This window comes from Callithrix jacchus, chromosome 10 (genome assembly GCF_049354715.1).
Source record: "Callithrix jacchus isolate 240 chromosome 10, calJac240_pri, whole genome shotgun sequence".
NCBI lineage: Eukaryota > Metazoa > Chordata > Mammalia > Primates > Cebidae > Callithrix > Callithrix jacchus.
In genome coordinates this window covers 32,192,773-32,220,178 of record NC_133511.1, presented here as the reverse complement: position 1 = coordinate 32,220,178, position 27,406 = coordinate 32,192,773, and the positions used below count along the sequence as shown (strand labels likewise).

Below are 27,406 nucleotides of genomic sequence, written 5' to 3'. Positions count from 1 at the left end.
GATGACTGGAACTGGCAGGGGAAAGGGACAGAGAACGCAAACAAAGCCAAGACAGAGTGGGGAGGCTGCAGAGAGAAAAACAGATTTCTCCCATTTTATCTGTGAAATTGGAGCAACACAAATTAGTTACATTAAGAGATCAGTGTTGGGCATAGGGACAACTTATAGGAATCCTGTCATTGCAAGTGAGAAAGGAGTGTTCCAGTTAAGGCAACATCTGTGCACAGAGTTTCTTCCTCAGGCCGAGCTTGAGCCTTCTTGGAGAAGACGCGACTCCAGCTAGCCTCGGCGACTCCTGGGAGTCTTGAAGACGGAATCTCTAATTTCTTTTGCTAATGACCATTCCTCCAGAATAAATATAACTAACAGACTGGCTCTCTGAGCTGGACTTCTTTCAGCCAGAGCCTGGATCAGGCAGCGGCTCTCACCCTGTTCCCTTTACTGACCTCCTGCTCATAGGAAACCACCCCACCCATGGGTAGAGCCCTCAGCACCATGTCTTATATGTCTTATCCCCCACCTCCCTCATCTTCCCGCCTCTGTCTTCTCCTTCCGTGTCTTTATTAGGGCAGCCTCACAACCACATCTATCCCCAGGTGGCTCCTGCTGGGACATGGAGAATGGGCACAAGGACCAAGGTTCTCTTCAGTGCAACCTCCTTACCACACCCCTGCCTTTCTTCCCTCTAACCCTCCAAATCCCAAACCTCCTTCTGAGAGGGAGAACTAGCGTTGTGACTCCACTTTCTCAAACCTACTTATGCCTCAGCATACCACTATCTGTCTCCCTCCAACACCCGACCTCCTCTCAGTGCCAGAACCCCTCTCACCCAGCAGCACTTCACCTCTGGCTTTTGTGATATAACCGCTTGGTGACTGTCCTTACCTTCCTCAGTCTGCTTCTAGCTCCTGCAGCACCTGCCCCATCAGACTTCCCGGGGGATCAGCCTACAGTGAGAAGGGAAGGGCTCTTCTGTACCTTCAAGCACCCAATGGAGAGGGATTTGTTGGCCTGCATTAGCCTTACGCTTGATGCTTTAAAAATGCAGATATTTGAGCCTTGACCCGGAATCATTTAATCAGAACCTCTAGGGAAGGTCCTGAGAATGCACTTTTGAAGAAGCTTTTCCGGGGAATCCTATGCACACCAAAGATCGATAACCTCTGAACAGTCTGATAATTCCTGAATTTGTGTCTAGTTCTCTCCTGAATTCTGAGCTATAAGCCACTCTCTCTTTCTGAATGTTCCACAGGGGTCTCAAAGGCAGCCCCTCTCCTCTGGGAATGCTCGGTGTGTGCCTCGCTCTTGCCCTGCACACTCTCTAGAATCTCTGTGGTCATTTTGGACGTCCCCCTCTCCCTGACTCCTCACCTCTGTTAGTCAACAAGCCTCACCAAATGGCCTTTCCTGTGACTTATCGATCTCCACTCTCACTCACGTTGTGTCATGCGTCTCACGTGGATATTTGTGATATCCTCTCACTGGTTCTCTCATCTTTCTTTGGCAATCCCTCTCCAATTGGTTTGCCATAGCAGGGCCAAGTGACATTTCCAAAACTCAGAATGAACCTCATCATTTTGGTTGCTGAAAACTTCTTCCTCCCAGAACAGCTTGGCATTAAGGCTGTTCTGACTGAGATCAGCGTAGCCGTATAGCTTCAAGTGTCCCCAGCACTCCATCTGCGGCCTTCCCTGCATCCACCAGGCTGGGCCCTCTGTGTCCCCAGATCCCATTACACATCATGCTGTTGCCACTCTGCATCCATGCATCCATCCATCCGTCCATCCATCCATTTATCCAGTCAACAAATGGGGCATTATTATTTAGTGCCTACTGTATGCCAGGAATTTTCCTAAGGACTAAGGTACAAGGAGAAACAGAATTTCTGATCTTGCACAAACAAGTAAATAGTTACAATAAAATATAAAAAGTGCCATGCTTGAGGAATAAAGAAACTGTCAGCTGTCAAGTGTCAGCTACTCGTGGCTTTACACACCTAAGAACCCTTTGAAATAGATAGTATTTTTCACAGCACAGAAAAAGAGCCTAGCGCTCAAAGAACAAATGATGTTACTGAATTCCCCCAAGTAAGAGTGATTCCACCATGGACAGAAGGGGCAAGGGACAACAGCAGGTTTTGCACCCAGGTCTGTCTGACCCTAATCCCGTTTCTTTCAAATCCATATACTGTCTCTCCCAGTGTGCTGGAGGGTTGCAGAGTCAGGCTTGTGCCCTCTTCTCTGCCTGATGAAGGTGTACTTACAGGGTTCTGCTCAATGACACCCCATATGTAAAGCATTTGTGAGCTCCACTGAAGAATCAATCCCTCATCTTTTGGATGGCTTAACCCTAGGCTGATATTTTGTTTGTATCATTTTCTGCACTTAGAGGATGTAACACTGTGTCTTGCAGTGGTTGTTGTCCAGTAACTGTTTGTTGAATTAATAAATATATCTTCCAGTCAATGAGGGCATCAGTTAGAGCATCTATAGTTTTAGACATTTCACTAACCAAAGAAAAGCCAAATACCCAAGAGGACTTGTAGTCCCCTCCCCTCACGAAAGCCAAATCACTCTTTTTCTGGCTTTCCCTTGCATTCCGGCATCCTGTACGTTCCAACTATAATTTGAAATACAGGGTTTCTCCAGCCTGGATCTCCTTTTTGAAGAAGGCTATACCAAATATTCCAATTCTCTGTTTAGGAAGATGTTCATCACATGATATCTTCTTGCAGAGACATCAAAAGCTGCACATATTTGTCCGTTTCCTGCTGATAACGTGTATATGATTTTTATTTTTCAAATCCACAATTTAAATCCAGGTGGGAAGGGAATGAGTCAGAGAGAAACACCATTGCTTTTGGCTGATGACAGCAGCATAATCATTTGTATTTTCCCCCAACCTGCAAAATGTCAACATATTAGAAAAAAACTGCAGACATTTCCCATTTCATTCTTGATGAGGTTCCTTGTCATTCGCTCGTACCCCGCCCTCCTCGCTCTGAATCATTGACATCTGGCTATTAGCCTAAGCATTTAGAATTTAACACTGAGCGTTCAGGGTGTGCTGATGTCAGCACAGACACAGAGCTTACGGTTTCACATAGACTCAAGTCTTGTCTCTTTCAGGTTTGTGATGAGCTGACAGATTTGAATTAACTTCTGATATTAACTTCTTAAGCTTTTGTTTTTGTGGTAAGCACAAAACAGTGTGTGTTAAGGAGAACAGAACAAAGATGGTTACCTCTTTATCGACGGGTCTTAGCTATGCTGCAGAGCCTTGTTGGTTGGTCTTACTTGTGAAGCGACTCAGTGCCATGTTTGCTGCTGTAATTAAAGACAATGAAGGAAAAGTTCCCTTTGAAGGCAAGTGATGTGCCTTCATCAGCCAGCACTTCTAAAAATAGGTTTATGTTTCACCAACAAGTGTAACACATACATCATCTAATTAGATTTCTTTGCTCCTCTTTTAATCACCAAGAACATCATTATCCTTTTGGTTCCTCATTAGGAAGGTCACACAGTTCATAATCATACTTATAAAACCTATTCAAATTTCAGAACAAAACTGTATCTTCTTAGACTTCAGCTATTTCATTAATCTTGCTGTGCTATCAACAAGTTCAACTTGCCTATGGGTTTTTTCTTCTTTTATTTTCCTTTATAATGTGATCATGCTACCACCTGCCATTTTAGTAAAATTTTAGCTACATAGTCTGTGGTTCCTGGTGATCTATGCCATATTTTTCATCACAATCATGGAAGGAAAAACCAGCGACATATTCCAATGCCTTCATGGCTTATTATATACACCAAATTTTTAAGCTTCAAAATCTTTCATGAGGCAGGATCTCAGCAGGAAGCTTCTATATTTTTCTGAGAGCTTTGTGCTGAGTTTGGGTTCTGCGATTGTCAATACCTGCCTCTCAAGAGGATGGTAAGCCACCCCTGAATGCAGCAGCAAAATCTTAGTGCCAGGATGGCTTGAAGTTCCCAGTTCTTATTTGGTAGATGTGGCTTCATTCTGTTTTAAGTCTTCAACCTAATTTGTTTCTTAAAAATCTAATGTTTAGGCTAGGCATGGTGGCTCATGCCTATCATTCCAGCACTTTGAGAGGCCAAGGCGAGTGGGTCACTTGAGGCCAGGAGTTCAAGACCAGCCTTGGCAACATGGTGAAATCCTGTCTCTACAAAAATACAAATATTAGCCAGATGTGGTGGTGCATGCCCATATTCCCAGCTATTTGGGAGGCCGAGGCAGGAGAATTGCTTGAATCTGAGAGGCAGAGGTTGCAGTGAGCCGGGATCACATGACTGCACTCCAGCCTTGGTGACAGAGTGAGACTTTGTCTTAAAAAAAAAAAATCTAAATGTTCAGTATATTTATTGGGTTAATGAAAAAGTCATTGCACTTTTTGCCATTAAAAGTAATGGCAAAAACCATGATGACTTTTGCACAAACCTAACAATTAACCAAGATAAGTGGCCTCTGAAAAGTAGAATTTTTATTTGTTTATTATTTTTGTTGTTGTTGTATGCGTCGTAACCCCGCTGAGCTTCCCCTGTAGCCATGTGGACCTGCTTTGGCTATAATGCCTGCACAAATGGACCTTTTTGCCATTTCTGAAACGTGTCTCTTAACCATGTTCGTCTCTCTGTTCTTTCTATATTCTGAAGGCTATCTTATTTCATTTGTGTCCCTGTCCTCAAAGTATTTTGCTGTTGTCATTCACAGTTTATTCTGTGGCTTTGCATCTTCATTTCAGCTTATATTTTTAAAGATGTTTAACTCCGGACATGAAGAAGCCATTAATTTTTAGCATTGAAAAGGGTGAAGAGGAGGTGCTGGGATAATGGTAAAGGGCATAATTACATATTCTCACTTTCGATTTATCCCTGAAAATATTTAATTAAGCCTGATATTTGTAGCAGCCATTCTAGTTCAATTGAATCGTTGTTAACCATAAATAGAGAAAGAGTCCTTAAATGAGGCATTTGCCCACAGAAAGCACTGGGCTACTGAATACACTTTGTCAGAATAACTGGCATTCGTTAGGAAGCTTTACTTGTGGTTAGAAGCTACTTCAGGTCATTGCAGAAGGGACAAGGTCACCCACTTACCAGCCAGAGCCAACCTTGCTTTCAGCTGGTATTGGACAGTCATGTTTGAGAAGCTAGTTTTCCAGAATACCTCTTTCTTTAAAAGCAGAACCCCACACAAGATGCTGTTTTGTGGATGAGCAGTTCTTGTCTCAGTTCCAATGCATCCTTTACTCTATACTTGATGATTGCACAGACCATCTTAGCTAATTCTCAGAGAAACCCTGCACGGGTTAGATAGAACTACCCCTTCCACATTTTATACATGAAAAAAACTGTTTCGGAGAAGTCGACAGTTTGTCCTTTTGTCTAAAGTCTTCCTGCTAGTAGGTAGCAGAGCCGGAATTCAAATTCGGTTCTGACTCTTAAATTCAATCGTCTTAAGACTATCCAACAGGCCGGATGTTCCTGAGATGAAAGGGATTTGGGGCTATTTGTTGCAAATGGCTTTCTTCCCAGAATCTGTGATAATTAAAAAAAAAATTTTGTCTGTTTATTTGTTTATTTATTTAGTCAAGGACAGAGAATACGCAAGTTCCTCCTGGAGTTTATGCTCTTTGAAGGTAGAGACTGTGTCTGTCTTTCTTTTTGAAAGCAGAGCCTAGTGCATGGTGGGGATTAATTAATGTATGTTGAAAGAATGACTGCAGCTTTTCCAAGACTGGCTTGGGGTCCGTGTCCACTGCAGGATGGACACATTACCCTTGGACCTAGCCAGGAAGCTTGGCTGTAGCTGGCTCCCAGTGCCCTGCTCAAGGCCCGGCATCCTCCAGAGCCCTCACAGCCAGTGGCCTCTCTCAGCAGCAAACACTCCAACCTTAATCTATCTCACCTCTTTACCCACTCCCCTACCAATAACTCACCCCAGGTTCAACATATATGGGAAAGATCAAAATAAGCTAGTATTAGTACTAAGAAAGGGTCAGGGAAGATGTGCATGCCCTGGTCCAGCAGCAGTGGCCCTGCTCACACGACTACTTTGTACCAGGCACTGTACTGATGATGTTAATTCTTCAACCAATTCTGCAAACTCAGCATCATCTCACCTATTTTCAGTGAGAAAACAGAAAGTATCCTGCGTAAGATCATGAAGCTGGCCAGCCATAGGGTCAGGATTTAAACCCAAATTGGTCCAACTCCAATGTTGCCAGAACTCCATCAGAGACCTTATCCTGGGGGAGTGTAGAGAGGCTTTTCTGAGGTCCCTAGGGATGTTGTCTCCCTTACGCTTCCAGGAACTCTGCTCCTTCTTCTTTCTTCCAAGCCCATGGGCTTTTTCCAGGTGCATTGTAGCATCAGTTTTCTGGAATAGAACACATCATTGAAAATGTGCCTCACATTTACAAACCTGAGATTCTAGGTTTTAGAGAAGAATCACCTTTCTTCTTATTTTCATAAATAAATAAATAAACACATTTGGGTTTCCAACTCTATATATTGAAACTCAAAATTGCATCATCTTGGGTACCAAGTACCTGGAGAAGTCCATGCAGCTGCTACCTGGTGAGGCCATGCTCTAGGGAAACTGTACTCAATCTGACTCTGAAGCCTGGTATGCAAGCTTCAGTGCCACCACTGCTGAGCCCAGCATGAAGGGTGCCTTCAAAACTGTGTCCTTCCCTGTCACACAGCTGGCTCTATAGCTTTGTTGAGCTACCATTTATAAAAGCCTCGTGGTAACCTGTGGGACCAAATGTGAGCCCCGAGGCCATGGGACCACCCCAAATTACTTAAACTGCGGCAACCCATCACTTTTATATTAAAACAGAAAAGCATGTGACCAAGTTAGGTGAGCAACTGTAGCATATAGAAGCCTGGTGGGAAAGAGCTAACCCAGAAACATTATTTTCCTCATTTCCAGTCACATAGGGCTACTGCAAAGATGCAATTGAAGAATGAGTTCATTGCCCGTGGCTTTTGTCTCACACTCTTCCAGTCTAGAGAGTGGTACATAGACGTGAGCCACTCTTTCTGCTCCAAACACAGCTGGAGAGCCCTCCGGCAGAGCCCTCATGGCATCAGCATTTGGCCCAGCTGACAAGTCTCAGATGTGCCCAGGCTCTGTATGAAGAAAGTGATGCTAGCTTCACTCTGTATCATAGTGCGTTAGATTCATTCTCTGGCCACAACCTCCCAGCCGTTTCTTATACATCACTTGACCATTACTTTGGCAATAACTTGCTATGGCATTTGATACTACAAAGCAGGTGCTCACCATACCTGCTGAAGAATAAAACTTTCTGCAATCACATAGAAAATGGGGCTGGAAAATGGAAACTTTAGGGTCTATAGTGTTTGGTGCCCTCTTGCCATCTAGGGAAGATGAAGTGCTGAAGTGCAAGGCTCGTGTTGATGGTTTTTTTCAACCGAAGAAGCCTGTCTGGCTACTCACCATCTCTCCTAACACCCAGATGCCAAATTTCCATTCCTGTAATAACTCAGAGAGCTAATCGAAGAAGGACCTCACAGATCATCAAACCCCATCTCTTCTCAATTTACAGTGGGAGAAGCAAAGCCCAGAGAGGAAATGTCATTCGGCTAAGGTGCAGCAGATTCGCACAGAGAATCTGCAATCCTAGTCCATTGTTTGTCTTGCACCATGATACTGTGGACCCTGGAAAACCTGCACAAATGGTCATTTTCCACAGACAGGGAGTAGACTTGTAATCATTAAGGCATAGATTCTGGGGGCAGTGACTTGATTCTAATCCAGCTCAAAGTGTGTAAGTTGTATGGCCATAGAGAAGATGTCTAACTGTTCTGTTCCCAGATTTCCTGTTTATAAAGTGAGAATGACAGTAGCACATAGCTCATGGGTTTGAGGTGATGATTAAATGAGTGAATATATGTTTAGCATTTAGAATCATGCTTGCCACATGGAGAGCTCAGTGGGAATGTGTGTTGTCATCACCGCCCTAAGCAGGCTGAGGAGCCTGCGTATCTGCTGAGTTCCTCTTGCATTTCTGCTCTGGAAACAGTCAACAGAAGCTGAACATGGCTGTAAACCTCCACCCAGTAAGCACCAAGCATCCGATGGCAACTGCTGCTCATCACCATAAACACTCACTTCCTTTTATGATTCTGCCTCCTTCTCTCACCAAGCCTCACTCTTCCACACTCTGTTTTCCGTATATATTGTCCCTCTCCTCTTTGCTTTAGCTATATTCAACCTTTTGCTGATGGCATGACATCCACAGGAATGTTTCAGTTCACTGGTAGAACTCGGGATAGAGTGATTCTTACACTCAAGAGTTCTATCTGTCTGGAGTGGAGCATATCAGGGCTTCAGGTTTTTCTTAAGTTCAGAATAATAAGTTAGACAAAGACATATATAACTAGTCTAGTATATATGTGATATATGTCATGAAAATACTTTTAAAGAAAAATATAAACAAAAATAGTTTTAAAGAAACATATGAGCCTTGTGAATCTGCCCATGTTTCTTTAAATGTATCTTTATGTACATATTTTTATGTAAAAATTTAAGTAAACTATTTAAAAATCTAAATCATTCATCTTTTGCAAAGACAATATGTAGAGAATTCCCTTGAGCTTCAACCTGAGCATTTCTAACTCAGTGCATTCTGCAGGCTTGTATGATTTCTCAGGATGTATGCCAGGACTGCTGGAGGCCCCATTGTCAAGTTACTTTCCATCAATATCTACGGAGCCTCCTCTGGGACATTAATGTGTCACCAAAATCTGGATCTCACCCTTGTTTGTGAACATTATCTAACAAAAATGCAGAGTAATATGAGCCAGACTTCAGGCTATCAAATAAAAATGATTATTAGTCCATAAAAGCATGTATATTTAAGTAGGAAGAAAAGGTATTCACGTTAAAATTAGCAGAGAGGAACAGTTTTACGCTCATTGCTGAACTGAAAGACCTGACTTCCCAAAGTAAAATGTTCCCATCAGTCCCTTCCTGAGCACGGCATGGATCCACACCATCGGGTTGACAGGCACACCAAATGAACTGGTCCTGTCTAAAGAGGTTCTGCAGCACCTCAGCTTGTTTCCAGTAGGCCGATTTGCTTCTCAAGGAAGCTGTGAAGTCCTGGCTCGAGATGGTAGAAGAGACATACTGTCTCCTCTAGATCTCCTTTGCGTCTTCACTAGTTTTATAGAAATGCCTCTCAATGGCTTTTAATCCCTTAGTAATACTAGATTTTGCTTTTTCTGGGATATAGTTGCTGCTGGCTCCTGATCTTGCATACCACCCTATGTTCTTGCTGATAAATGTCATGGAGGAATGCTTGGGCCCAGTTAGATACACCTGCCCTTGCAGCAGGCTGGGATAATACCAATTCATATGATTTGTCTTCTTGAGCCATGGAACATGAGGGGAAAGGAACAGCACCCATGATACTGTGGACTTATTTCCCAGTGGACCTTGAATGACTTACCGGGGATACAGGAAAGGGCCAGAGAGAGAGAGAAGGTAGAAAGACACATCAAGGGAGAGCTCCTCAGGTGGACTCTTCAGGGGCAGTCTGTTTTGGGGGTGTTGATCTGCTTCAAGGCCTTTAGGGAGGCAGCACTGACTGTTAGGGTGAGCTTAATTCCAGCCTTTAAAACCCGTGGGAATGATTGTTCTTCCTTCTTCAGCTGCTGTAGGAGGAGCCTCCACAACACCTAGGCTGCATGCACTGAGGATGACGAGTCTGCCACAGCACTTGGAATTATGACTCCATCCCTGTCCCCTTCCTACCTCGCCACCTGCTCCTTGCCCCTCTGGCCCTGTGCCCCCCGACTCAGCATTGTCTGTACTGGACACTCTCCAAGTATAGCACACAGTTAGAGGCACTGCTTAGAGAACAGCCAGCAGGTCTGCCTTTCCATGTGTTGCCCTAACCTTTGGGCCCATGGGCCTCAATGACTAGCCTCAGCTTCACGTATTTACTTTTTAAGCATAGTCTTTCAGAGCAGACTGCACTGGTCAAGGCATCCCAACAGTTTGCCCCTTTAAGTTCCTAAATGCTCCCACGGGCATTTTCCATTGTCTAGGCTTGGAATGGTCAGTGGAAGGGTGGAAGGTGGGAAGCATGTCTGTGTATTTGCTTGTCAGAGAAGAACTCTGGTGTCCTTGGGTGCGTGCTAATGGGTCTGTCTCTCTCTCCCCTACACAGGGCCTGGAGCAGTCATTGATGGTGTAAACTCGGCCTCCAGAGCACTGGCTTGTCTCTGGCTATCAGGGACCCTCTTAGCGCACTTCTTCATCAAGTTTTGATAAGAAATCCTAGGTCCTCTGAGCAACGCCTGCTTCTCCATATCACAGACTTTAATCTACACTGCGGAGAGCAAACCAGCTTGGGCTTGTTTTTATTTGTTCCTTTCTGTTCTTCTTCTAGATTTGTTTTCTTTTTGTTTTTGTTTGTTTGTTTGTTTGTTTGCTTTTATTTCCAGCTTGAATGAGTGGGACTGGGGGCGGGGTGGGCAGGGTTCTACCACGTGTAGGATAATCATTCATTGGTGTGTCCAAAAATGGGGTCTGCTCCTGCTTCCTTGACCCTTCCCTTTCCTCTGCTTCTCTCCTCATCGTCATTCCCACCGACATCCTCTGCCACATACACCAAAACATAAATAAGTTTCATTTGGGCAAAAATCGAGCCTCACAATAAACACCCTGAAGACACAACTTGACTCGTAACATAGTGCACAGCAAGAGCTACATCCAAGTGTCCTATTATCTGTGATTATTTTCCTAGTGACAATGTACATATCTCCCCATCCATGCAAATTATTATCTAATTCCATTAGGGTTCACATCTTTTCTTTCTGGGACACTATCCTACTGTGTTCATATCTATAGACATCGATATAGATGATTGCGCCATCTTCTGGAGCCCCTCTGCCCTACTCATTTCTTCCGCCAGCTGCAGAGATTTGAAGTTTGAGGCTATGCATGCAACCAAACCCTAAAAATTTGCAAGTCAAGTGACCAAAAAAGGTGGAGGCATTTTGAAGATAGTACTTCTCTTTACAAAAGAGAAGTTCAGCTCATAAAAGTGATTGATAGATGGCTGATGTATTTAGCTTTTATCAAGTTATCTATCAAGATAATCATACAGTTACCCATCTACTCAAATGTCTGATTTATCTCACCATCCAATTATCTACCCACCTCTCTTCCTCTCTAGCAATCTATTTACTGTTTACCAATATATCAATGTGATTGTCTAATACTTCTATTTCTCTCCCCACTACTCACTATGAATTCATCCCCATATTAATCTCTAATCATGTCATATCTCTCCCACTGTATTCATTTACACACTATCAGCAGATATATTGGCATCTTCAAAATTATCTATCAACTTCTCCTGTGAAAGTCAATGATCTCACAGGCTAAGAACATAGAAAAGCAATACCCTGTGTTGTGGACTCTTTAAAATCTGGCATCCTATCCACTCAAGGGAGACACTAACAGATGGGCCAAAGTAGCAAGCTAATGATCAGTCACTCACTATTCCCAGAAGAGCCTGTGTTTTCTAAAACATCTTCTTGGGAAGCGGATCAGCCTAGAAAAGTCTTGATTAGCACTGTGGTTTTCGTCTTGCCCTTGAAGGACAAAGGTGCCAGCCTTCATGCTTCTCTCAACCATTCGAGAAAGTGCGTGTCAAGAACCTACGGCTGGCTTTCCTTAACAGCAAGAACATGAGAGAAAAAACCACATCTGTCTCTGCAATGTGAAGTGAAGAGTTCACCCGCCTGAGTGGGATGACTTCAGCTAGAGTCTCCTTTCTACTCCAGTTCTGGTTTAATCTGTTTGAAAACTATCCAGTAAAAAGCTGATGGAGGCCAATTACATGGCAAGTGTATTGACAACTCTGGTGTTTGTTTCAGGAAGCTCTTCTAAGCTGAGGGCACTTGAGCAACTGACTTAATTTTCAAGCACTTGATTAACACAAAACTGCAAACAGAAGGGGGAAAGTGTCAGTGACACAGTTTCCTCTGATGCAGGCTGCTTCTCCACTGGTTTTGGGGAAGACTTCCACAGCTCTTCAGGTTCAAAGCAGACCCAGCATACAAACAAGAGCTGACCCACCTTTGCTGCCTTGTTTCCTGGGACAAGAAGGACTCATCCTACAAGGGTGCCTAGAATTCAAAAGAAAGGCATTGCAGACCACACAGGTGTGTTTCAGGGACTGACCCCCAGAGAGGATGAGAATGCAGCATCAATCATAGAGCTGCCCTGCCTCGGTTGAAAAACTTTTCAGGCCCTCAGTCTAAAAAATAAAAAAAAATATATGAGCACCATAGGATTCTGTGCACTTAATGCTTAACTAGTCTTCTTCCTCCAGTATCAGTGCCCTCTTTGTTTTTGTCCATTACAGCACATGAGCGTGACTTCTGCCATAAGGAAACACACACAGATATATCTATACATATATACATACACACATACGTTAGGCTGTCTTGGCACACTTAATGCTAAGCACTGCCTTAAGGGGTGGAGCTAGTGTGAGTGAAATTGTTACAATTTCCAGCTGTAAACAGACATCTGCATTTCCTAGTGAGCTGCTGGGAGCCAGATTCAGGAACATAAATGATGTGCCAGGAGCAGCACATTGATTCCCAGTTCCAGGTACAATCATGAACGGGCACAAAACCAGAATTAAAGGTCGGGCATAGGCGTTTCAAATGTGTCACCACCTTCAGCATCTGAAGTTGAGTTGGTGTCAGTGTATGAGAATTAAATGTGTCATCTGAGCATTCTACTCATAATGAATTTGTTACTTGGGAGTGAAATAAATGTGAGAGCTGTGAAGAGTGGACACTCTTAGAGAACACTGCTTGAAACGGAGAAGCTGGACCTATTCCTCACTCCAAGACTTGTTCTACAGGAAAGAGTCCATGCCCCTTTGACCAAGATCATCAGAACCTTTCAACCCAACAAGGCTGGCTTCAGGGTCACTGTGGAACCCTGCTGTTCCCCCTTCCACAGGATACTAAGATGCCCCTGGGGTGAGTACCCAGCCATGTTTTCGAGGGAGAAAAACACTCCAGTCGATCCTCATCTGTCTGGGGTAAAAACTACAAAGTGAATACAACCCTAGGCAACTGGGGCACTCACTGGGAATGAAAATGACTTTTCTTCACAACAGACATAGTTCTGCTTCTGTGGTTTTGCGTTTCTTTGGTGGGGATGGCACCATGGGACAGGGGCTGTCACCCATCATTTTGAAGTATATAGAACAATGAATGCTTACACAAGACAATATCTACACTTTTCCAACTTCACTTACAGAGAGTACATGGAGAAGGCCTGCAGGCTAGATTTGTTCAGGGTGCCAGTAATGGGCATGGGGTGGGGGTAAGGCAGGACAAAATATACAACTCTGGGCAATGTATATCTCTTGCAGGTTTTCCACATCAAAAGGAAGCTAAATAAGGCTTGTTGGGAGATTAAGTGAAAGGAATGAGCAATGTAGGGACTCTGAAACCCTTCCCCTTCCCAAAACAGAGTTTGTATGTACTTCCACCAAAGTAATGCCAATGAAAGTGCTCGTGTTAAGGCTCCGGACAAGCTTGTTTTTCAATGGTTTAATGTCAAGTGCCTGATACAGTCATCTGCAAGTCTAAACAAGCGTGTTTAGTTTTTCTCATTCTTGTTTTAATTCGGGGTGGGGGGAGATGTTGGGAAGTGGTTGTGAAAACAGGTACAGGTTTTTTGCAAAGTACTGTGCATGGCTGCTCTGCTGCAAGTGTGCTCCGAACAGAAGAAAAGGTAAGGTTTTGTGTCACGAAGAGGCCCAAGCCTCTTTCCTCTTACATCCACACCTCCTACTAGATGATACATTTCACAGATTGGGCAGTTCGTTCTCAAAACTTGGGTGAAAGAATACTCTGGAACTCTAGCAACTTCACAACTGAGGCTGGGTTTCAGGACCTGATTCTGCGTCAGTTCAGTCAATTTGCCTTCAACAAAGAGAAGTCAGCAAGTTCTATTCATGCTGAGAAAACTATACCATGAGAAAAGCAGAGAACCCCAAAATGGGCAGGTAACCCCAACAAGAACTTATCCCTGTGGCTGCATCAGGAGTGGCTATACGTTGAATATTCAGGTGTTGGGTGGTTGTTGCCAGCCCATTGTAGAAAGAGGGGAGGAATGGCTTAAGATGAGGTAAGATCTGGTGGCGGGGCATCTTTCCTCAGTTTCATACTGACTTTGATTTTGAGAAATAAAAACTGGCCATGCATTACCTAAAACCAGCCTGCAATGAAACACACACACAAAAGCAAATTTTAATCCTTTTGGAATTAAGGGAAGCAGCATAAGGTTTTTCTTTCTGGGAAAATGCATTTATTTTCTTTTTCTCCAACAGCAAGTCTTCTGTTTTAATTCTGTGCAAGACCTTTTCTTGGAAACTCTCATACTCAATTGCCTCCCTCTTATTATTCAGAGCTTTCCTGTCTTTTTATTTGAAGACAAATAAGTTTGAGCACGTGAGTAAAACTTCACAGGTGTATAAGTAGGAAGGCAACATTTTCAAAAAGAGACCATATGATGAGAACTAATGATCACCAAATGCAAACAAATAAAAATGCCAGTCTCATTTCCCACATTTCTTACTTAAGAGAAGAGAAGTAAATGAAAGGAAGAAGAAGTAGATTTGTAATTAAAGATGTGGCAAAAAAGATAGAGCTGAGCAAGTTCAATTTAGCCTTCAGGTGCAGAATACTTAGAGTCCAAAGAAACGTGGAGTGGACTTAATTAGATGCAATTGTCTTTATCCTGAAAGTAGTCAGCTAAGTCTAATTTCCAGCATTTTGAAAGAGATTCCTTTTTGTTTCTTTCAGTGGTGCCCTTTTTAAGGCATAGAGTTGCTCCACATCACTGGGTGGAGAAAGAAAGATTGTGAACCCTCAACCGTCCTTTTGAGGCTACATTCTACATTATTTGGCAGATTTATAAAGATATCAATAATAACAATGCTATGTAATACAAGCTGCCCTTGTGTTAGTTAAAGGGAGCATTTTTAATCATTCAGAAATTTTTGTGACATGTAAAGTGCAGTTGTGAGGAGTGTGGGTGTACGAACATGTATCTGTCAAGTTCAGAGTCCTTTAGATTTAAAAAAAATTATGACTTATCAATGGTGCCGTTATAGCTGTGTCAGACAATGGGTGTGCCCATTCTCACAATTATCCTTCAAAAAAATCTGTGTTCAAATGCTTTAAAAATTTATCACACGATAAAAGAGTATGACTTTGTCAGCCTTCTAGAGTTCTTTTTCTTTTCTTTTCTTTTTTATTTTTTCCTTAAAAAATCAATGAAGACTTGATTTCTGTCAATAATTGTATTAAGGGTGAATATACTACCTGAATTTTGTGCATGTTACATTGTAGTTGTGACCTTTTCTAATTCAGGATGAATACGAGATGGTTGTGATTGTGCAGTGTATCAATAAAGTTCAAGAAATTTGTAACTTTTGGGGGGCTGTTTATTAGGACATCTTATTGATATCCAGGAGGGGGAAAATACGAAGCGGGTTGTGCTCCCATTTGTGTGCTTTTGGCTTTGGAGAGTAGATGCACTCAGAAAGCCTGGAGCTGCACCCCCCACCTCTCTTTCTCCCTCCTTCTCTCTCTCGCACACACTGTAGAAAGCAGTCTTAGCACTGCCCGTATTACAATTGTATATCAAATATCTATGCTATTTACAAGCAATATAAAATGTCACTGTAGCCTCAAAGTCTAAATTATTTATCGACATAGACTAAAATGAAAGCAGAAGAAAAGTGTCAGAAAAATAGGGGTGACCAGATAACACCCATTTTGGGGTTTTGAGTCCTTAGTAGTTCCTGATGCTCAATTTCTTGAAGTACACACCACTTTGACAAGGGTAAGTATGAGAAGACATGGGGTTGAGGATGTACATTGATTCTTTAAAGTGTGTGCCATTATATTAAGGTTTATGCATCTTCAGTTTTACTTAGGTTAGGTTTCATTTTGCTGAGGTTTCTTGTAGAATAGTATGAGAAAGAACCCCAGAGGTGCGGCTCCTTTCCTCTGGTTGCCATTTCCAAAACACCTTTCTCTTCCAGTAAAACCCCAGCTCCTTTTTCTCCACCACACATCCATTGGCTTTTCTGGAGAAATGGATACTAACTTCTTTTTAAAGCTCATTAGTCATTTGTATATTAATTAATCCTTCCCAGTACTGCGGTTAACCAGGTGTGGGAACTTAGACTGGTGTGTGACTTTCTTAGCCTTCGTTCTGTCATCTGTATCATTGGTGAATTTAATTACATCACTCAGTGTACACTGATTCAAAATTATTTGGCCAATATTTGCTTTATTTTGCAACTACTAGATTTCTTAAGACTACCCTCAAATAAAGTTTAAGGACAGTGACTGATTATCATTTGATAACTGAGTAGAAAGTGGATTGAAATTATTTCATTAATTTTAACAGCATGTGTAGCTTTTCTGGCAAAGTTCCTGAGCTAAAGTTATTAGTATTATATTCTTCTTGGCTTCCTTTGTAGACAAGGGCTAATCCTCTCATGACTCAGTCTCCCCTACAGGGAACGGAGCACAAATAAGTTGATAGACTAGACACATGGTCTTTGTAAATTGCAATGGCAAGTAAACGCTAAGGACCAATCATTGGGAGTTTCCAATTTCCTCTGGCTCATTGTAAAATTATGATTCATCAAGGAAATGAAATTCCAGTTCCCCTAGCCGTCTCAATACCTTTAGTACTCCCTTCTTGTCATTTTTTTCCTTCGTTTTCATCAACCTCTTCCCATCTGCACCCGACCCTTTTTTGCTCCTGTTCATACCACAATATTTACCCATCCATCTGCCATCAGTCTCTCACTCCATCTAGCCACTCAGCTCCATCCATCATCCATGAACCAATTTATTCTCCCATCGGCTAACTACTCAACTATCCATTCACATATTATTTTCCCATTTATCTAACCTTTATTCCATTTCTATACTCATACACCTCCTTAATGTGAGACTGTTTCTCACTCATCTATTTATTAAGAGCATCTATCCTTTCCCAGCTGTCAGTCCATCCACCAGGCATGCTCCAGCTAGCGGTAAGCAGACACACCTGTTTACCAACCCACTTCGAGGTAATGAAAATCTTTGCTGTTATCTCTCTATTCCACGAGGGAAGCTTTATCTAGTGACTCATAAGCGTGGCAGCTAAATGGCTAAATTCATTTTTATCTTTGCCCTATGAAAATCCTACATATACAGAAGCACCTCTGGAGATATATTAAGGGCATTCCTCTTCCTATCAAGGTGTATTAAGCAGGAAGAGGATGTGGAGTTGGGAGTGGAGTGGATGAACAGATGTAATGCTAGGAGTGTAGTCAGTGATGCACATAACAAATAACTGAAGAAACAGGGGGACCTCAACTGGCGACGGACCTCTTTCTTTCCCCACAATTTGATTTGCTGTTGAATTAATTATTCACTTTGAGAAAAATTTAGGGGGACTGCTAATTGATGCCAAACCCTATTATCAGTTTTGAAAACTAAACGTCAAGTTGGAAATGATGCTACCTTCTTTTAATATGTTCATCTGGTCACTGGAATATCTTTTTTTCTCTCCCTTACATTTCCTCACTTATTCATTTATTCATTATTCATGCATCACATTTAGTCAGGAACTCCCCTTAAGAAGTTCACATTTAAGATATAAAAACTGCTGTATAAGAAGAAAAATTACAGTTGAGTATGGCAAGTATTATGACAGAGATATGAGGAAATGACTGCAAAGTGCAGAGCAAATATTGTGAGATGATTAGGAGGCATTCTCGCTTCCCCCATTTTTTCTGCAGGGATAAAACACTAGAATGTAAATAGCTAACAACAGCGAATATAAGCTGCAGACATGGTGCACAGATATATTACTACAAAAATAATTGGGTTACGAGATCATGCACATTCAGCATTCAATAATTTATCAATGGGGTGAATAAAATTTGTTAAATGAATGAGTACCATGAAGGCAGTTAAAACTGCAAGTGGCCAAAGGACTACACTGTGCAGTTGATAATAGGCTAACACAGACCTGCTGGAGAGGAGAAGCAACACCTATAATATCAAAGCTGGTTAGGAAGCTGGTTATAAATCTCAGTCCCACGTAGGAGTACTGAGCATATCACCTTTCACTGGATCTAACACCATGAGCCTTGCTGATGAGGGAAAGAGAAGCTGTGCCTGGGGCCATGTGCTGCAGCAGAGGCATGGAGGGGTGGGCAGAGGTTAAGTGTGGACTTGCTGAATAGTTCCTCAAGACTCGGATCCTCCAGAGACTAAAACTCTGTGATTTAGGATGCAATACCTGGGTCATTTGCATGTCAGCCTCCCACAGCGTCTGTTGTTTCAAGGTAAGAGTAGTCTTAGTTTTATGTCTCCATGAATTCCTGTCTCCCATATGACATACTGCCTTGCCTTTACCATGAGTTCTCAAACCAACTGGCTTGTTCAAGGAAACTTCTTTTTAAATTCTGACCTTACAAATTACCTGTTATGTTGTCTTAGACGAATTTCTTATCCTTTAATGAACTTCAGACTCAGCTTTAATGAAACAATGGTAATAATGCCCACCTCAAAAAAATAGCTGTGAGAATTATTCCACTATGAGGTACGAATGAGGAAGGCTGTTGAGCAGAGTCCCAGGGAGTCGCAGTTACTTGCAAAGCAAACATTCATTTTTTTGTTGTTATTTTTTCTCCTGTTTATCTCTCAGCCTTTGTCAATGTCCTCACTTTCCTGTGTTTTTGAAGATATAGTTCAACTGTGCTTACTTCTTTGAAAAAATCAAAAATTATAATTTATACCTAATTTCTTTCTTGAAGTTCAAAAAGGAGAAACATTTCTGAGTCTTGGATTACTCAGGAACACAAGGTTGGAAAGTGGCATCAATAAGGTTTTTGGTAGAATTCCAAAGGAGTGTTGAAGCAATAGAATAGAACTCGAATTTTAATCTAGGAACCATATATCAGGTAGCCAAAATATGACAGGTGCTGAGGATTCAAATTGAGAGACAGAGTGTCTGTCTTCCAAAAAGCCCCAGCCCAGATTCCAAAGCTACCCACCACTGGGTAGTTTTTAATCAAGGGCTTGAGGATCCCAGTAGAAGGCACTTAACCTAAACAGGAGGGCTGAGGGCACACTTCCAGAAGACAGGAGGTCTCAGCTGAGCTTTAAGGGAGCAGAAGGACCTAGCCAGGGAAAGGGAGGTGGAGAGGAGCAAGTGACTATGGACGAAGGAACATCATCAAAGAGCACATCTAGGCATGAGGGAAGCACAGCATGGTCAGGAAACTCCAAGTGTAGGTTACCCCCAGAGGGTGCAGGCAGAGGTGCATGGCAGGAGACGAGGTCCAGACCCTAAACATCTCTATGGGGAATGCTGATATATTAAGACTTGTCCTAAAAAAAACAAGGGAGACATTGAAGGATTTAATAAAAAGAGCAGCTAAACTGGTATTGCAATTTAGAAAGAACAGCCAGGCAGCAACAGGGACTAACTGGGCATTGGTCACACTGGCAAGGGGAAAACATGTTAGGAGTCATTGAAATAATTCAGGTGAGGAATGATAAGAAGGAATACAGGCAACTTGGGATGATTTTCAGGAGGAGCTTTAAAGGGAGGGCCTGGGTGTATCGGGTGATGGAGGATATAGAATATGGACAATATACAAGGCTTCCATTTCAGCCAGCTGGATGGAAGATGCTGCCATTCTATGATTCCCAAAACTCACGAGAATGGTGAGGTTCCATCCAGTTTTTGACATGTCCAGTTTTAAGGATCTGTAGAATCTCCAGGTGGAGATGTTTAAACACCATCAGCATTTTCCTAAGTCATCTAATTATATCCACTGCCATGCACAAGGGATGCCTGATTTCCTTTCTCTGCCTCCCACTTTAATTCCAGTGGAACTCTAGCTCCTTGGATCATCCATCTGCAATTCATTTATCATCCTCCATTTCCTCTGTATCTTGATTTTATCTTAAAAAGGTACTTTTTTTTTTTACTGCTTGTTGTGATAGAAGATTAGAAAGCGGTTCTCTGATTAGGCAGTAAAGAAGTAACAGATGCTTTAAATGGAGAATGGGGGAACTTGCACAGCTGTCCCACTGCCTAGAAGAAATTTGGCGCTTCCCAGGCCTCACACAAAGGACCAAGCCATCATTCACTGGGTTCTGTGGGAAGGGCTGACCACTGAGAGTGTGTGAATGAAGGTAGATGTTTTTTCCCAATTTGCCTGTAATATTATCATGATACAAGTCATTTTCGTATTTTTATCACATAGTTTGATGCTCACTTACTTGCTAACAAATTCTAGAAAGGTATTTAAGCTTTCAAACCTCGTCAGAGAGCCTACCTCTGATTAAGAGTGATGCATTTCATTTGAATGACTTAAGAATAGAGACATACATTAAGCTTGTTTATTTTTTTTTTTTTAGTGATCCCAGAGAGACTGTCCTAAAACTATAGGAGGCTGAAACTCAGCAGGAAGCCACGGTGTCTGACTGCATCCAGGTGGCCCTGTCAGTTCACATCCAGTACAGAGTCATGTGAATCCGGGTCTATCTGTGTGTGTTGCTCAGGAGGCAAGACAGCAGGGTCTTTCTGGTCAGGGAGAACGGAGTTGAAATCCTGATTCTGCCATGTACGGATTGTGTTCCTTTGAGCTTATGAAATAATCTCTTACAGTTTCAGTCTACTCATCTACTTCAGCCAAGTAGAGCTGAGAGTGAACTACCGCATGACATTGCTGTGAGGTGTGTAAGAGGAGTGATAGGAAAATCCCTGCGCGGCTTCTTGCCTGTCGATGCTTGGCAGGCAGTGGTGGACAGTCAACTTCTTTCCTCGCCTTCTTCAGTCTTCTGCCTCTTCCAAGCCACCCCACACCTCCCACTTATGGTTTTCTAGAAGGCATCATGTAAGGGCTGCTTTCAATTAAGTATCACATTCTCAGATGTATGATTGTGATTCCATTAAATAAAACATGCAGGGTGCCTAGTAAGGTGCCCATCTTCTAAATGCTTAATTATATCCAATTCCCTTTCTCTGAAGACATTTGAGTACAAGCGAACCAGCTACAAATGCAGAGGATGCCTGTAAGTTCTCTACTGACCAGACCCTTTCCCAGAAAGCACCTGTACACCTGAGAACAGAAGCAGGCTGGCTCTGCCCATGAAGCCTGTCTCTTTTGCTCTTGATCTTGTTTCCTGTGTGGTGGATTTGCAAGGACGGTTGCTCTGGTTACAAGACCAAACCACTTCAGTTTCTGTCTCTTTGTCACTAAAGGTCTCAGGGGAATCAGCTTATTAGAGAAATAGTCACTGCCTAGTTGCGTCAGCTAGACTGTACAAGGATGCACTGGAGGTCCTCAGATACAAGGCTGCCAGTTCTCCTCTTGAGGCGCGCAGAGGTTCACTTTCAGTACCGTGGCAGTATGGACAGCCCCATTTGTAATTTCTCTCTGTTTCGTATTTCCCATCTTGTGTGACAGTGGCCCCAGTGCTGAACCAGTCTGCTTGCTGGAATGTTTCCACTTTGATGTAAATTTCTTGTTGAGTTCCTCTCGAAATTTCCCATTGTCCCTGCCTCACTCTTTCCTGTTCTCACCTCTGTTCTGTGGGCAGCTTCAGCACTTTTCAATCTACCCCATTCCTCCTCTTAAATATTTCTTACCTTAGGAAAGTTGAAGCTACTAAGGAAGAGAGTGAGACAAGAAGTGAAAGGTGCTATGCAGGCGAAGAATTCTGTCTTGTGAAGCCGTGTTTTGTTGCAGTGCACGGGGCGTCTGCAGGTGAATCTTCTCTCTCTGCAGACCTCCTGTTCCTATACAGCAAGTTTAGGACAAGAGTGATGCATGTGCAGGGAGCAGAGGCCAGTGAGGAAGCTGAGCAAGGATGGAAAACTGTTAACATATGTGTATTTATGGAAATCATGTGACAAGTTCAGACTTTCAAGGGTCCTAACTCATATACTATTCAAAGCAACCTTGGGAACAATGTGTTATTTCCACCAAAGCTCCGAGTCCGACTGTGGAAGACGAGCAAGGCTGGGGTTCCAAGGCAAGTCCACCCAGTTTCCAACTGCACGCCCTTTCCAGTTACACGCCAGGTTGTCTCTGTGCTTCAGGGTTCACCCCGTGTTCCAAAACACACTGGGATATCTTTACTGAACACAAGAGAAAGTCACTTCAGGCTCTTGCATGACTGCCTTATTTGTGAGCTTCCAGAAAGTTCACAAAGTGAGGAGGGTGTCTGTGTCTTGGAGGAAAAGAGTGTTTCCATCTCTTGGCAGAAAGGAGGGCAGAGGGTCCTGTATCTTGAAAGAAAACAGCATCAACTTTCTAGGCAACCTCCTGGCTGGACTCAAAGGCCAGGTGCAGAAAATGGCTATGCTGTTCAGCACTGACCCTGTCCACCTTCCCACTGGGGAATGAGCCACTGGGAGTATAGGCTCACCTGAGACTGACCCTAACCCATGGACAGGTCTCAGAGCCTCAGGGAAGCAACAGACAGAAAAGAATCTTACAATCCTAAAATGAACAGAAGAGATAAAAGACTTAATTTTAGAATCAAAGTTCACAAAGGAGTATCATATGAGTAAGGAGAAATCTTTGCCTTTCTTTTTTTTTTTAAGTTGGAACAAAACAACAGCGGCTGACAAAAATCACAGCCTGGGAAGAGAGATTATGGGCTGTAAAATATTGACTCAATTCAGTTAAATATGACTCCATTTATATGGATTATAAATATAAATATATACATCTACTTAAAAATATCTACCCACCCATCTCTTTATTTCTCTACCTCTCCATCTGTCTCATTTTTCTTGTCACTCTCCATGACAATGAGCACAATAGCGGGAAGTAGTTTGTATGTTTGTTGTTTTCTCAATATCTACAACAGTGCCTGGCACAGGGTGGGCCTCGGTATCCACTGAATGAATGAATCCACGGCTTTTGAACTGTGGAACAACATGATCAGAATGGTTCTTTGAGCTGAGGCCTTGTAGAGATGTACTGGATAGAGTGACAGGAGAAAGTCAGATCCGGTAGGCAGGGAAGGGGAAGCGGGCAAGCTCCAGGTGGTCCGTGATTGTGGTTATGAGCATCTGATGGAGGAGGTGGCCAAGGCTGGGAGGGATCATACAGATATGAAAGATATTGAGAAGGGAGGATCAGTAGTATTTGTCTGTTTATTCTGTCTGAGAGGAATTGCCTGAGTAGAACAAGCAATTTCTTTTAATAATGCTCTTGTTTGTTTGTTTGTTTGTTTCATCTGGAATAGTAATAATAATCCTGTATTTTTATAACTAGTTGAGTTTGTAAGAAGCTTCGGTTTTACTGCACCTATTTTTCAGGCAAAGTGTCTGTGACACAGAGCCCGATGCCTTGCCCTAGTCTGACACCTAGTTAGAAGCAGGTGAGAGTCACTGTCCAGGTTCCCTGGCTGCTCATCTGTTCCTCACAACCTTTCCTCTTCTGAGCAGCCTGTTTCCAAGCAAGAACCTCTGTCCTAGCACCCTCCCTCCTGCTCTTGTGTAGTCAAGTTTCCACTTCATCAGTGTACATTTCCTCTTCCGCAGCAAGCCCTGTGACCCCAAGAGGGAAACCTGACCTAGTTCCCACCAGCTTATACTGCACCCTTGTACCCCATCTAAGAAAGACTGCACAGGGTCAAGCGCAGTGGCTCACACACCTGTAATCCCACCACTTTGGGAGGCTGAGGCGGGTGGATCATTTGAGGTCAAGAGTTCAAGACTAGCCTGGCCAACATGGTGAAACCCCGTCTTTACTAAAAATACAAAAATTAGCTGGGAGTAGTGGTGCACACCTACGTAGTCCCAGCTACTCGGGAGGCTAAGACTGGAGCATCACTTGAACTCCCAGTCCACTGCATCTAAGCCACATCCTGGTTGAGTTAGCACTCCATTTTATGCACATTTGATGCACTCCATTCTTTACCAGGTTGAGTGGTATGCCAGCACCACACTCAGCCTGGTAAAGAATGGAGTGCATAAAATGTGGTCCCTGCCTCTGGGAGTGTAGGCTAGAATTGGGAGGACAACACATATAGGTGCCTGCACACACAAATTTGCATGACTAAAACCTGAATGGTGAGTAGGCTTTAGAGGTCACATCCCACTGGCAGAAATTTTGGGGGGGGTGATTACATTGCAAAGACTTCTTGAAACGGTCAAACGCCCTCCTTTGCCTAAACACACACTTCCTCACCCAGTGGAGCTCAGGGAAGGCTACCTGGGGGAGGAAAGCTGAGAAAGATGGCAAATTCCCCTCCCTCCCCTACCCAGCCAGACCAGTTGTTCCCAGGATCCATTGTTCTCCTTCCATAAACAATAAGCAGCACTCAGAGGGGAGGGAGGTCCAAACACCGGGGTGGTTGGGCGCCCAGCTGCCGTCCTCTGTGCCACATCAGTAAACAGCACCACGGCAATCAATTGGGCTTTTTTGATGAAGACAAAACCATTAGAAGAGGTAATAAAGGCCCTTCTTGTACAGTTAATAGAGAGCCTCCTGGATGGAACAAGACCAGCTGTTGCTGCTGAAAATTTACTTCTGTTTTCAAGTTCAAATAGAGACTAAAACATTATCTTCGCGGGAATTGATTTTACGTCTTCCAAACACATATGCCACCTTAATTGTGATTTGTGTGATAGTTCAGCTGCTGAAAGCTTTCGTTTATCTCTACCTGGTTAAACAACTTTAAATAATAACAAGTCAATATATCTGTCTATTGACCAGGGTTCTTCTCATCCCCAGAGCTCACTGTTGAAGAAGAAGAAGAAGAAGGTATTTAACCCTTTGTTTCCCTAGCTCTGCCCCACACCCTATTTTTCAAATGCTCAGTTTTAATGGGGAGATATAATTGTTTAAAAAATGGAATGAAGCCAGGTGGTGTGGCTTACCCTTGTAATCCCAGCACTTTGGGAGACTGAGGCAGGAGGATTGCTTGGGGCCAGGAATTCAAGACCAGCCTAGGCAACATAGTGAGACCCCATCTCTATAAAAAATTAAAAACTAACACCCCTGTGTTCCTGACTACTCTGGAGACTGAGGCAGGAAGATCACTTGAGCCCAGGAGTTAAAAGCCACAGTGAGCTAGGATGGTGCCACTGCACTCCATCATGAGATCCTCTCTCAAAAAAAGGAGAAGAAGGGGGCAAAGGGACATATAGGACCTTGTGTGATGTGCTTCCTCATAGTGGGTTTGGGCTTTTTTAGCCTCAGTGCATTCCTTAAAAGATTTTTTTAGGTGATTTTTGTCAAATTCCTTTGCTAAACTAAACTAAAACTAAAATGGAAACTAAATTTCATTATTCATTTTACTTACAGAAACTGTTGTTGGACTGAGATTGACAAATAAATATGAATGATGGCAGCTTGTTTTAGAAGACCTAAATAAAACAAAAAAAATCATGGGCTTTCAACAGTGTTTCTTATAAGGTATGCCTCTTCTCATAGAAAGGCTTGATGTTCTATGAAGTGAGGTGGGGAGTAGAGGGAAAGGGGGCCTATTTTATTAGTATGAACTTAAACCTAGAATACTTCAAATAGTGAAATTTTGGTGGTAATGGTGGTGATGGAGTAAAGTTTAGGTTTTTTAGTTTCTGTTTTTGCTGAACTCATCATGGATCAGCCAATAGGAAGCCAAGAATGAAGGAGACTGGGAATGCAAGAGCTCTTGCAGCCAGTTCCCCACCCTGCAGATTTGCCAGGGAAGCAGAATAGAGCCAGGTGGAAGTGGTGTCCTACTGGGCAGGGTTCAGCCATCTCTTCCTTGACCAGTGAGGTCTGCTCCTTGGAGTCAAGGGTCTGTCATGCAGCCAAGGGTTGGGATCCATCTCTTCTCAGGATGTCCTAACCTTCAGATGGCGAGGAGATGCCACCATCTACAGCCCAGCTCTCCACGTGACCACCTCCCATGAGAGCTCCTGCCTGCATCGTCATCTCGGCTTCTGAACCACAAGCACACAGGGAGGGGTACGGATGGGGAAGCTCCCACCTGCATCTGGTCTGCTGGGTAAAATCTAGTGGTGTCAGCACAGTCCAAGGCACTGGGAGGCATGCAGTTTGTGCTTCTGGGAGGAAGAAATGGAAATACAAACAGTGCACACCATTCTCTATTAACTGCCCTGGGAATGGAGAGGCAAAGCAGGCTATCTACCACAGCAGGTATATACAGTTTGGGATCCAGCATTTGGTAGTGTTTTCAGGTTATGTACAGCAGATAAACAGTTCGGGATCCATTCATTTGTTAGGAGTGTTTTCACAAAGTACTTGAAAGCTTGGTTTCCCAGTGACTACCATCCCAATTCAGTCCTCCATTTAAAATGCACAGCCCCCATGTTCTCACTTACCTTTCTCCCACTTCTCCCAGTAAGTACTATAGATGCAGAGAAAATAATACTGTTAATAATAGTAGTACTTATAACTAACAGATTGCTTCTAAACAATGAGCTGTCAAGGTGGGAGGCAATCATTAATGGCTAATTAGGAAACGCTTCTCAGGTTTGCATGCTCACCTGACAAAGTACATTTCTTGAGTCTTTTGAGTTTGTGCTCCCTGTGTTTTTCTTCGAGGCATGAACTGTGCATCAATTCCCTTTGTATTCCCAACAATGAATGAATGAGTGAACAGATGAATGAATGAATCCATTTGTTGTTTCTTTTATTCCATAGGCTGCTTCATTGGGTATGCAAACTTCCTCTTTTAATGTTGACATTGAAATGCCATCTGTACCAAGACTTTCTAGATGCCATTATGAAAGTGACTCCCTGCTGTCCCCGTTTTATGGTGCCCTGTGTCTATTAAACTTATGTCTATAAATACCTACTATGGTCCATGTGTGTATTTGCATAGATAACACCATAACATTTAAAGCTGCCTATTTCCACATTCACAGTCCCCATCAAATCAACTCTTGTCTTATGCTTTTTTATTTGTAACATTGCTCTCCAATTCTTGTCTAATACATAATTTTACAGAGATGTAAGCATAGGAAAGATATAATTCTATATTGCAGTCTTTACAATGCAAGTAAGTGTCTCCTCCAGCTTATCAGTTCACAGGGTAATGGGGGAGTATTTCACTTGACATAGATAGTCACTGCATGTGTGTGTGTGTGTGTGTGTACACACACATATATGTCTAGGTGAATTAAATTAAGAAAACAAAGTGCTATTCATCTTCAGGGTGGAAGCTGATTGTTCTTACATAGAATCTAAGTCGGCAGCCAGAGGAACCTCAGGTAACATCTTTTTTTTTTCATTTTCTAACCT

At 42.9% G+C, this 27,406-nt stretch overlaps 1 protein-coding gene across 26 annotated transcripts in view; it reads left to right on the top strand.

Annotated features, from left to right (window-relative positions):
* The window catches only part of OPCML (opioid binding protein/cell adhesion molecule like), a 1,172,302-nt gene extending 1,145,344 nt beyond the window's left edge, over nt 1–26,958 (top strand). For 20 of the 26 annotated variants that reach the window (XM_078339869.1, XM_017978562.4, XM_017978564.4 and 17 more), the window contains one exon: nt 10,232–15,535. In XM_078339869.1, coding sequence (XP_078195995.1) covers nt 10,232–10,332 — 101 coding nt within the window. In that variant the 3' untranslated portion in view covers nt 10,333–15,535. Of the gene's footprint in view, nt 1–5,612; nt 5,663–10,231; nt 15,536–24,868; nt 24,917–25,459; nt 25,571–25,978 lie in introns of those variants that run through there. The other 6 variants (XM_078339860.1, XM_078339859.1, XM_078339857.1 and 3 more) reach the window with 4 other exon arrangements.
* The last annotated feature ends 448 nt before the right edge of the window (nt 26,959–27,406 follow it).